Source organism: Nycticebus coucang, chromosome 12 (genome assembly GCF_027406575.1).
Source record: "Nycticebus coucang isolate mNycCou1 chromosome 12, mNycCou1.pri, whole genome shotgun sequence".
In the NCBI taxonomy this organism is placed as follows: domain Eukaryota; kingdom Metazoa; phylum Chordata; class Mammalia; order Primates; family Lorisidae; genus Nycticebus; species Nycticebus coucang.
Genome location: NC_069791.1, coordinates 21,926,472 through 21,938,547, shown reverse-complemented (window position 1 = coordinate 21,938,547; position 12,076 = coordinate 21,926,472). Strand labels below are relative to the sequence as shown.

At 35.7% G+C, this 12,076-nt stretch overlaps 1 protein-coding gene across 4 annotated transcripts in view; it reads left to right on the top strand.

The window, feature by feature from the left end:
* The window catches only part of IRAK4 (interleukin 1 receptor associated kinase 4), a 28,057-nt gene extending 17,386 nt beyond the window's left edge, over window positions 1-10,671 (top strand). For all 4 annotated transcript variants that reach the window (XM_053555553.1, XM_053555554.1, XM_053555555.1 and 1 more), the window contains 5 exons: window positions 158-267; window positions 3,641-3,824; window positions 4,972-5,034; window positions 8,271-8,429; window positions 8,557-10,671. In XM_053555553.1, coding sequence (XP_053411528.1) covers window positions 158-267; window positions 3,641-3,824; window positions 4,972-5,034; window positions 8,271-8,429; window positions 8,557-8,592 — 552 coding nt within the window. In that variant the 3' untranslated portion in view covers window positions 8,593-10,671. The remainder of the gene's footprint in view (window positions 1-157; window positions 268-3,640; window positions 3,825-4,971; window positions 5,035-8,270; window positions 8,430-8,556) is intronic.
* Window positions 10,672-12,076: the final 1,405 nt, after the last annotated feature.

The following is a 12,076-nucleotide window of genomic DNA, read 5'->3' as shown; positions in this document are numbered from 1 at the left end:
TCGTTGCCTAGAAAAATATTCTTTGTTACCTACGGGGTATCCATAGACTATTTTGACAGTTGTCTACTTTAAATTGCACATGAACTTTATGGACATCCAGTATTTTCTATGAATTTTTTATCATCCATTTTTTAAAATTGGTTTGTTTCTTCATAAGGATGGTACCCCACCACTTACTTGGCACATGAGATGCAAGATTGCTGAGGGTGCAGCTAATGGCATCAGTTTTCTACACGAAAACCATCATATACACAGAGATATTAAAAGGTAAATGCTACTGTTAAAGAGCTTTTGGAAAACCATCTTTGAAGAATAATTTGCTCTTTTTCTTTCTATTCATTATCCACATGTATGTCTTAATGTACAGCATCTGGACATTTCCCCTCCATCACTCCACTAAAATATCGCAGTAAAAACTTCTAGAATCTTCTTTATTCCAAACTCAGTGACCTACTTGCCTCCTTGAGCTTTTTCGTGTGTAATGCCATGTCATTCTGTTCTTCTTGACCACTTTTGCTAGTTTCTAGATCACCACTCTTTTCTCAATCACTTTTAACCTCCCTGAGTATTTTTCAGTTCTCCTCCTTCCTATGTATTTATCTAGTCAAACATTTTCCTCCTGTATGCTAGGTAATATAGATGGTAAAGTTAGAAAAAGTAACATACATAGTTTGACATCAATCAAATCACAAAATACTGATAGAATGTTAGTATACACAGTGTTAATACAGTGTATAGGATTAATATAAAGAAGTGTTCCCAAGAATGTGATATTTAAGCTCAGATCCAAAAAGTATAATGAAATGACATTGAATATTTTAAGTAGGGATGTGGCATCATGTTAAGTTTTACAAAGATCACTTTGACTCCAGTGTGGAGAATAGTTTGGAAGAAAAGGTAGTTAGGGCATCATGGAAGTCTTGGTGGTGGCAGTTCATTTGAAGAGAGGTGAGCAGATTTGGGAGATTGAGGGAGCAGAACTTACTGATATCTTAGCTTTGGAGGGGGTCACAGAAAGGCAAGCATTGGGAATGACTCCTGGAATTATGGCATCCAGAACTGCATTCTAGAAAGATTGTGGCATAATTCACTTATATAGAAAGGACTGAAAGAAGACCAGATTGGGCTGGGGTTAGACGAGTGTTGGGAAAGTGTGAGTTCTCTTTTGTACACATTGAATTTGAGCTTCTTTAAGATACAGAAGTGGAGATGCTAAACAGACTGTGTGATATCCATGTACAGATTGGAAGCTGAACTAAGTCTGAGCTGAAGATATAAATATGTGTATTACTTGCCTCGGGTGATAGGTAGAGGGTTATACTCAAGGAAGTGAGGTATCCTCAGGGGTCCTGAGGAACCCCTAGACTTAATGGCCAAGTAAAAGAGAATGATCCCAAAGAGGAATCTTAAAAAAATATACACACAGAAAGAGAAGATGAAAACCAGGAAAGTGTGAAGACCTTGAATACAGGGAAGTGTTTCCCAAGAAGGAGTAGTCAAAAGAGGTGAGTGCTTTCACCACGGGATAAGCATCATGAAGGTCATTAGTGACTTTATGGAGACCCATTGGGTCAGAAATCAGTGGTAGTTGAAGAGAGTGAGGGAGATAGAAAACTTTGATGTGAGTACAAATAAGTCTTTCATGACATTTTACTAAGGAATAGTGATGTCTGGAAATAAATGTGTCATTCAGGGAAAGTTTTTTTTTAATATAGCAGAGGCTAAAGCATGTTTATATGCCTATGGGAAAGATCCACATAAGAGGGAAAAGCTACAAATAGAGATTGAGATAATTATAGGGTAAGGTTCCTTAGAATGTAGGAAACAGCCCAGCAGTGGGACTGACCTTAGATAAGGAGAACACGTTGTGTTTCCCTCACAGTGCCGACACCCTCTCCGTCCTTGCTTCCTTGCCTTTTCTGTTCTTCCTACCTGTTCTTGCTGAGTAGTTTTATGTTGACTTTATCTGCTGTTGATACTCAGGTGAATCTCCCATGTAATCCTATATTTTCACTATTCTCATAAAGCACCTCACCTAGATGTCCCACAGGAGCCTCTAAGTCAACAGATCCGAAGTCAAACTCATCATCTTTTCCATTTCCAAGTCTTCTTCCTGTACTTTCTTTCTGATAAATAAGCCACTATTCATTCTCTCTCCCAAGCTAAAGCCTTCCTCATTTTCTATATCATAGTAATTACATTCTGTTGAGTGTGCCTCAAAATTTGCACTTGCATTTATCTACTCTCTTTAGACCCTCCTTATTTCTCATTATATTATAAACCTTTCTACTTAACCTAAAACCAGTCAGTACCAGTTCTCATCTCAGAGATGAGATGAGAACTGGTACTGACTAAAAACACCACCAGGTGATTCTGCCTAAAGCTGTCTTCTGACATCAGTTTCCTGTTATGAAGTGTTTAGCTGTCTTAGCTCATAGAACAAAGTTCAAATTCTTCCCAGGTTCCGTAGACACTTGTTCTTTGAAATCGATCATATATACCATGGGATTTAATGTTTTCATCACTTTTTTTTCATGTTACTACATTTGCTTTTCTTTCGCTTATATAACTATCAACTTCTAATAATGCTTTAAGACTAACCACACTCTTCACCTTCTCTTTAAAATTTGGCTGCAGTTCTTCCAGGTATATGGTTGTTCTCAGCATTTTATTCTTAATATTACCATCATGTAATATTTATTGTTTTATAAAAAAAATTCATATGCCTTTGCCACAGATAAGATTCTCCCCATGCCCAGCACTAAGCTTAAATACTGTAAAACAGGGAGTTTATAATAAAGTTGTGCTAAACGAATGTATAAATGAATGGATCCGATGAATGAGTTAAGATCTTTTAGCCATAGCTTCTCCAAAGGATTCAGGAGAAGAATGATGGTACAGGAAAAAAGAAAAGAATAATTTAAAGAAATGAATTATTCAAATACTTTGGTTAAAATTTTGAGATAAATGAGAAATTCTAGGGAAAAGTTAGGAAAGGTGCTTTGGAAGACTTTGTAGAAAGTTATCCTGTAACAGATTATTTGTGGAATAATGGAACTATCTCTTTTGTTTGTTTGTTTGTTTGTTGTTGTTTTTTTTTTTTTGTAGAGACAGAGTCTCACTGTACCGCCCTCCAGTAGAGTGCCGTGGCGTCACACGGCTCACAGCAACCTCTAACTCTTGGGCTTACGCTATTCTCTTGCCTCAGCCTCCCGAGCAGCTGGGACTACAGGCACCCGCCACAACGCCCGGCTATTTTTTTGTTGCAGTTTGGCCGGGGCTGGGTTTGAACCCGCCACCCTCGGCATATGGGGCCGGCGCCCTACTCACTGAGCCACAGGCGCCGCCCAATGGAACTATCTCTTAACTAATATGGACAGTTTTAGTTTATTTCTATTCTCCTAAAATTTTGCCTCAAGAAACAAAAATTAAAAGAAGACAATATTTCTCTGTAGTAGTATTCTGAATTCCAGATATATTTACACAAATTTCAGGCTTTTATAACACATACGATTAAGTGGCATACTCTGTAAATCTCTGTGTACATATATGTGTGTGTACATGCATACATCTGTCTAAGGAACCATTTGATTTTCTTGGGGGAAAAAAACCTTTTTCCTCCAAATTTTAAATTTTTCAGTGCAAATATCTTATTAGACGAAGCTTTTACTGCCAAAATATCTGACTTTGGACTTGCACGAGCTTCTGAGAAGTTTTCCCAGACAGTCATGACTAGCAGAATCATGGGAACAACAGCATATATGGCACCCGAAGCTTTGCGAGGAGAAATAACACCCAAATCTGACATTTACAGCTTCGGTGTGGTAAGTTCCATGCACATAATGGGTAAAAATAATCCTTCTGCTGTAATTGTGAGATTGAAGTAGAATATTATTCAATGTGCTAATCATATTGGCTCTCTAATGTAACATTATAAGTTGCTCACCTTAACCTCTAATTACACCAGGAAGTTTAGAGAAATTTTTTTCAATATGTAAAACTTTTGAGTTGATTTTTTAAATTACTGCAAGAAGTTATTTCCTTGCCTCCTATTCTGTCTCAATTAGCATGTCACTTAAATCAATGCCTTAAACAAGTCACATCATATAGTATATACTTTAATATCACATTTTTTGGCATTTTCTAATCTACCAGTCTGTTCCTAATTATTATTATTATTATTATTATTTTTGAGACAGAGTTTCACTTTGTCACCCTTGGTTGAGTGCTCTGGCATCATAGCTCACAGCAACCTCAAACTTGGGTTGAAGTGATTCTCTTGCCTCAGCCTCCCAAGTAGCTGGGATTACAGGTGCCTGCCACAACGCCTGGCTATTTTTAGAGATGGGATCTTGCTCTTGCTCAGGCGGTCTCAAACTCCTGAGCTCAGGCAATCCATCTGCCTCAGCCTCCCAAAGTGCTAGGATTGCAGGTGTTAGCCTCCACACCTAGCCTATTTCTAATTACTTTTAAGATAGAATAAGTGTATAAGTATACCTTTTTCTCTGCATCCATGTCAATATCTGTAGTTTTTTGACTTTGTTATGGTCATTCTGACAGGGGGAAGGTAGTGTCTCATTGTGTTTTTAATTTGGATTTCCATGATGCTTAGTGATATTGAACATTTCATATGCCTGTTGGTCATTTGTCTATCTTTCTTTGAAAAAATTCTATTCATGTCTTTTCCCCACTTTTGATGGGGTTATTTATCTTCTTGTTGCTTCATTTAAGTTCTCAGAACACATGTTATGTGGAGCTGATTGTTTACTAAGTTGCCAGTAGAAAAGAATTGCTTATGAGCATGGCGAGCTCAGAGGTGCACACAGAGGCATGCTCTTTCCACTGTCGTACCTAGAAGACACGTGCTTTGAATGGAAAGGACTAATCATTTTACAGCAAGATCCATATTCCTTCTAGTTTCTGCATATCATCTTTGGTGTTACAGCAATAAATTCTCTTTTGTGTTCATAGGTTTTACTGGAAATAATAACTGGACTTCCAGCTGTGGATGAACACCGCGACCCTCAGTTACTGGTGATTGAAAGACTAATTTTTTCCAATCCGTTTCTCTTTGCATTTGTATTCTAAATTTATATAGCTAAATTTGGCATCTAGAAATGACATTTTCTACAGGCGATCTTTCCATTGGCAATTACATGGTAGCATATGGGAAAAGCATGAAATATTTCAGATCTCAGCTCTGCCATGAAGGAGTTGTGAGCCTTAGGAAAGTCACTTATGTATTCTTTGTTCTGCTTTTTAGTTTGTTTGTTTGTTTTTTGTAGATGAAGTGAGAACTGAACTGAATGATTTCCAGGGTCTCTTCAGTTTCTTTTTATTTTCTTACTTTCAGAGTGGCTACTGACAGCATTTTCAGTATTTTTAGAACAGAAAAGCATGGCTCCCATTCAAATTTGTATCAGAATAGAATTGTTAGTAAAAGTGCTCTATCAATTTCTATCGTGGAACATTTTAATTATAATGTGATAATAGAAAACATACCTAATTTGTTTTATTACACACTCATTGACAATTATATAGACTAAATGAATGCTAAATAAAGCTCTGAGAAAATTATGCCACGACCTTTATTTTCTTACATAGAAAAGTTTAAAAACTTGGAGGATCTTTTTTTAAAATTAAAGATTATGAAAATTCCTACTATTGTATTTAGATTTTCTTAAAATTAGTTAAATACTAAACACTAATTTGTGTGTTCTAATGGGACAGATCAGGGTGACATATTCCGACAATATACATGTACCAGATTATGTCCCTAGAGTGGGGATTAAAAAGTCAAAAGGTATAATTTGTTTGTTCAGGAGTCTGGTGCCATATTTTATTGAGAAAATTCGTAAATATTATATCTATATATTATAATGTTATAGGTATTGATCATAAAACTGTACATTTTAAAGCTTCCATTGTACATGGGAAATGCAATAATATAATATTATGTGTAATATATTTTACCTTGGAGTATATTAATAAAAGATAATTTTATGAAAAGTTATTTAACAATATTTAGATTTTCTTCAGTGGCTCATAAAAAGTAAAATTCTTAATCAGAGAAATAAAATCCTTAGTCAGTCCCATTGGTTGTCGGAGGTTAGGAGGTATACAGGCATAGATAAAGCTTGGGGTGTGGGTAGAATTATTCAGAGAAGGTGTATAGATGAGTCTCGTTCTATTGCCCCAGCTGGAATGCAGTAGGGTCACTGTATCTCATTGCAGTTTCAAACTCATGAGCTTGAACACTCCTCCTGCCCCAGCCTCCCAAGTAGCTGGGACTATAGGTGTAGTCTAGCTACACCAAGCCTGGCTAAGATGGGGTCCCACTCTTGCTCAGGCTGGTCTCAATCTCCTGATGTCAAGCGATCCTCCCATCTTGACCTCCCCAAGTGCTAGGATTACAGGCCTGAGCTGCTGTGCCCAGGCCAGAGAAAATATGCAGATGATAGGAGCAGAGGAAGAAAAGGTGCTGAGGGCTAAAGGTGGAATCCAGTGCTCCACTAACTTATAGCTTATATTTTTTAGACAAGGTCTACCTGTCTAAAGGCTAAAATTTTGCATTCTTTGACTAAGACTTTTTTCTCTTTAGAATATATTTTAAAAACCTCAAAATTTTGGCTCTAGAAAGGATGAAATGCAGAAAAACACAGCATCTGTGTCAGTCACAAGGTTGGACTTCACATTATAATAGTGACAGTCATAAAACCTCAGGGAAGGTTATACTTTTTCACTCAATCTTAAGGTTTAACTGTACTATGACTATAAAGTAAGATTTTAATATAAGTACAGTTAAAAGAGAATAGTCCTTAAAAGATCCTTTATATCACTAGATTCTTCCATCACCAAATATTTTCAAAATTCATCTCTTAAAAGGGCTTTTGGAGAGGTTACGTTCTACCTCTCACAGTCTTTTCCATTTGTATTAGGTTCCTAGGCCTGCCATAAAAATCTACCACAAATTAAACAGCTTAAAACAACAGAAATTCATTCTTTCCTAACTCTGGAGGCCAAAAGTCTGAAACCAAGGTGTTGGCAGGACCATGCTCCCTCTGGCGGCTCCAAAGTGTGTCCTCCCTTGCCTCTTTCATCTCCTGGTGGTTTCTGGTGGCCTCCTTGACTTTCGGCCTCATCACTCCAATCTCTGACTTCATGGTAACATTCTCTTCCCCTATGGGACAGATTTCTTCCTCTTTTTTTCTCTTATACAGACAGTTGCCATGGGACTTTGGGCCCACCTGGGTAATCCAGGATACTTAGTTATATTTACAAAGGCCACTTTTTTCCAGATAAGATCACTTTCACAAGTTCAAGGAATTAGACCATAGATGTATGTTTTAGAGTTAGGGAGCCACCATTTAATCCACTTTAGTCTGACACTTTTCTCTTCATTCATTATTGTTTTTATCATGATCCTCTCCCTTTTCTCCTCTCCCTTTTTTCTCTTTGATTCAACAATATCATTACCTATAAAGAAGTTTTTCAGGTGCAGGGAGGGGGCATCTGGGTTCAGAATTAAAATTGCACTATTAAGAACCCATCAAGAAGCAGACCAGCCTGTGATGCCAGCCTAGAGAAAGCTGCTAACAAGAACATAAGAGCAGTTAGCTCATAACATAAACATAAAAATTAGAAGGCAAATGGTAGAAATATTTAGGAAATATACATTACAAATATATAAATACATACACATATACATACATACATACGTGTGTGTGTATAAATATATATATAATATATAGTCAGATTGCTTAATGACAGGGATGCATTCTGAGAAATTCATTGTTAGGCAATTTGGCCATTGTGCTAACATCCTAGAGTGTATTTACACAAATGGAGATGGTGTAGCCTATTGTATACCTAGACTATGTGCTATAACGTATAGCTCCTAGGCTACAGACTTCTAGGATGTTACTGTATAGAATAGGAAATTGCAGTATGGTAAGTATTTCCGTATGTAAACATACTATGTATCTAAACATAGCAAAAGTACAGTAAAAAGATGGTATTACAGTCTTACAGGCCCAGTGTCATATGTACAGTCTTTCATTGACCAAAGCATCACTTGGCCAGGCATCATTACATATATATTTTTAGGATTTTTCCTGTACCTTCAGTTCTTAATAGGGTTATAAATAAGATACTAAAATAAGAATACATGTCATTACAAAGTAGCTTAGTTTAAATAATTAAAATTTATATTCCAATTTCTTTCACTTTTATTTGTAGTTTATAACAAAGTTTTAACCTTTATTTTAAAGCTAGATATTAAAGAAGAAATTGAAGACGAAGAAAAGACAATTGAAGATTATGTTGATACAAAGATGAATGATGCTGACTCTACTTCAGTTGAAGCTATGTACTCTATTTCTAGTCAATGTCTGCATGAAAAGAAAAATAAGAGACCAGATATTAAGAAGGTATTAATTTTTTATGCTTATTTAAAAAGTGAATGGGGTGGGGTTCATCATTTTTTCCTAAGTATATATGTCAAACCAACCATGTAACATGGTTCTTTTTTTTTTTCCCTACTTTTCTTTTTAAAAGGTTCAACAGCTGCTGCAAGAGATGACAACTTCTTAGTACTTTATTGGAACATATTTTTTACTTTTTATGTATAGCTATATGAACTGCTTTTTAAACTATTTTTTTCTGAACATTCTTTACCTTTACTTACCAAGGGAGCCTGGTGCAATGCAGTGGTTATTAAAGCATGGGTTGAACCCCAACACATAAAACAAATAAAAGCAGAGCCACCATGTCAAAACTTGACTCTACCCACTTAATACTACCCTCAGTTCATGAAGTAATTCCTGAAACATCTCCTATGAACATTATCAAACACTGTTTGAAAACTATATGATTAGTGAAAAGAAAACAGGCTATAGGATGAAAAGACCCTGGTCTGAAGCCAACTGACTCTACTATTAATTAGCTGTAAAGCTTTGGGCAAACTCTTAGCAGCTGTGAGCTTTGGTTTTTTCACTTATAACATTGGACTAATGTCTGCTGAGCCTCTCTGATCGGTAGTCATAAAAATCAAATGATGCGGAATATATACAAGCCCTTTGCAAATTGTAAAGTACATAAAATTTAAAGTTTATACATACTATTATAAAGTCCTGTTATAGCAGTATGTTTATAGAATCATGTTTACAGTATGTTATTTTAAGCAATCATTCATTACAAACCAAATATCCCTTAATGATACTGCTAATGATAATGCTATGTATGAAGGAATTTTGCAGATGTAATTAAGGTTCCTAATCAACTGATTTTGAGTATCAAAAGGGACACTGTTGAGTAGACCTGACTTAATGAGGTGAACACTTGCAAGAGTCCAGAGAGCTTCTCCTGTGGGCCTTGAAGAAGTACCATGTTGTGAGAAGGCCACATTGGCTAAATCCTACAGGTGGGAGATAAAAATCACCCTCTAGCTGTCAATAAGCAAGAAAAAAAAAAAATGGGACCTCAGTTGTACAACCACAAGGAATTGAATTCTACCAACAACCTGAATGAACTTAGATGAATACTCCAAGCTTCAGTAACAACCACACTCTGAGCTGATGCTTAGATCTCAGCTTTGCAAGACCCTCCATGTGAGAATCTATCTGAGTTGTGCCTGGACTTCTGACTTATAAAACTGTGAGATGAGAACAAATGGGGTTGCACTGAGCCACTAAGTTTATGGTAAGTTATTATGCAGCAATGGAAAATGAATACAGATTACTCCCATGATGATTTCACATGTTATTTACAAGTTCTGCCCACACCCAAGGGGTGTATAGAAATTGTATAGAGTATGAACTTCAGGAAATTCTAGTGTACATACTGAGTTTCAATAGATTTCTCTTTCCATCGGTCCCTAGTCTTTGTAGTTTGTTTATTGTTTGTTTTACTATAGTGAGAGACCTCTGGATAGTGGCAAATTAATTTTTAATTATTTCTTTTAAACCAATATTCTTCGACTAATATAAGTTTATATTAGTCAAAAATACATTTTACAGCTTTGAGTAAGAAGAAAGGAATTAATTTAAGGATAAAATTTAATTGATAGAACAACTACTGTGCATAGAAGGAATACTTATGTTTACAGTTATTCATTCATTCAATAATCTTTGTATCATTAATTCTTTAATGAACCCAGAACCAGAATAGGTAGAGTGAGCGATAGCCGAAGAGAGTCACCTTCTATCAGGTGGTGTGTCCAACCTGTGGCCTGTGGGCTGCATGTAAATTATGTGTTTTCTTATCTGTGGTGGCAAATAATCACAAAAATTATGCACAAACCTTTTTTTCTCTCATCAGTTTTCATAGTGTTTATGTATTTAATGTGTGGCCTAAGATGACAATTTTTCTTCCAATATGGCACAGATAGAGAAGCCAAAAGATTGAACACCCCTGGTAGACTGTCCTAAATGCTTTCCTAGGAAACTACGATAGTAGATCTTTAAAATCATCTTTATAAATTAAATATTTATGCACAAAGAAATACTTGCTAGTTGAAGAGGAAAAAGGAAAACAAATAAAATGACTTAGCTCAAATTAATCTCATAGTTCTCACAGGAACCCACATAATTTGAGATACAGTAGGGTTTACAATACTTATGATAATTATTTTAAAATGCAATGATTATTAAATAAATACATATATGTACAATAGTACATGTGTAGCTCTTATTATGGACTGTGAGCAAACCATATTAAAATTTGTAAAATATATAAACCATTTCATTGATTTTGAAAATTTTACATGTAATCTGATAGATGTTTCCATCTCATCAAATGGAATTGATACCAAATTGATCAAAATTAGGCCTAGCTATCTTCTTAGGTAAGACTACACCTTAATTTCTTTGGAAGGCAATAATACAGTAAATTCAAGATAATGTATCAGATAAGAAACCACACTGTTTGTTTTCTTTACCTGGTTATATCTCGGATCTGTAATGGACCCTGGAGCTTATGTGACTCACTTAACCATGGGAATGAACAACAGAGTGGTTGCCCTCAGCTTGCACTGAGTGTGACTTGTACAAAAGTTCTGAAGAGACGAATATCTAGGCCCTTTACAGTAAACTCTCCAGTTGAAAGACAAAGATTATAAAATGGGTAAAAATATATCATTCAATCATATGCTCTCTACAAGACACTCTTTAGACTCAAAGACATTAATAGTTTGGAAGTGAGTAGATGGAAAAAGGTATACCACACAAACAGTAACCAAAGGAGAGGTGGATGAGCTATACTGATAGCAGGCAAAATAGACTTTGAAAAAGTTGCTAGAGACAAAGAAGTGCTTTTTGTAGTGATAATATGGTTAATACAGCAAGAAGACATAAAAATTATAAACATATTTGTCCCTTAGAACAGCCTCAAAATACATGAAACAATAACTGACAGAACAGAGAGAGAAGAGAGACAATTCACAATAATAGTTGGAGATGCCAAAATCAAATTAATGGATAGAACTAGAGAGAAGATTGTAGGAAAATAGAAAACTTTAAGTATAAATCAAATAAAATTAACAAACCCCTATAAAACACCCTTTACCCCAGTAGTGGAGTACATTTTTATCAGGTCGCATGATAATTTTCAAACATACACCAAATATTAGTACACAAAACAGGTGTATTTGTTTCCAATAGTTGCTGTAACAAATTGCTACAATTTTTCTGACTTAAAACAACAGACATTTATTCCCTCATGGTTTCTGAGGTTAGACATTCACAATCAGTATTACCGGGCCAAAATCAAGGTGTCAGCAGGACTGGACACCTGCTGGAGGCTCTAGGGAAGAATCCATTCCTTGCCGTTCTCAGCATCTGCAGCTACCAGTGTTTTTGGCTGTAGGCCACATTACTCCTATTTCTATCTCATATTTCCCCCTGACTGTCTTATATAAAAATACATCTGATTATATTTAGGGCCAACTCAAGTAATCCAGGATAATGCCATCTCAAAATCCTTAACATAATCCCATTTGCAAAGACCTATTTACCCAATAAGTTAACTTTTTTATAGATTCCAGGGTATAGGATAAGTCTCAATATAGTTCAAAGGATTG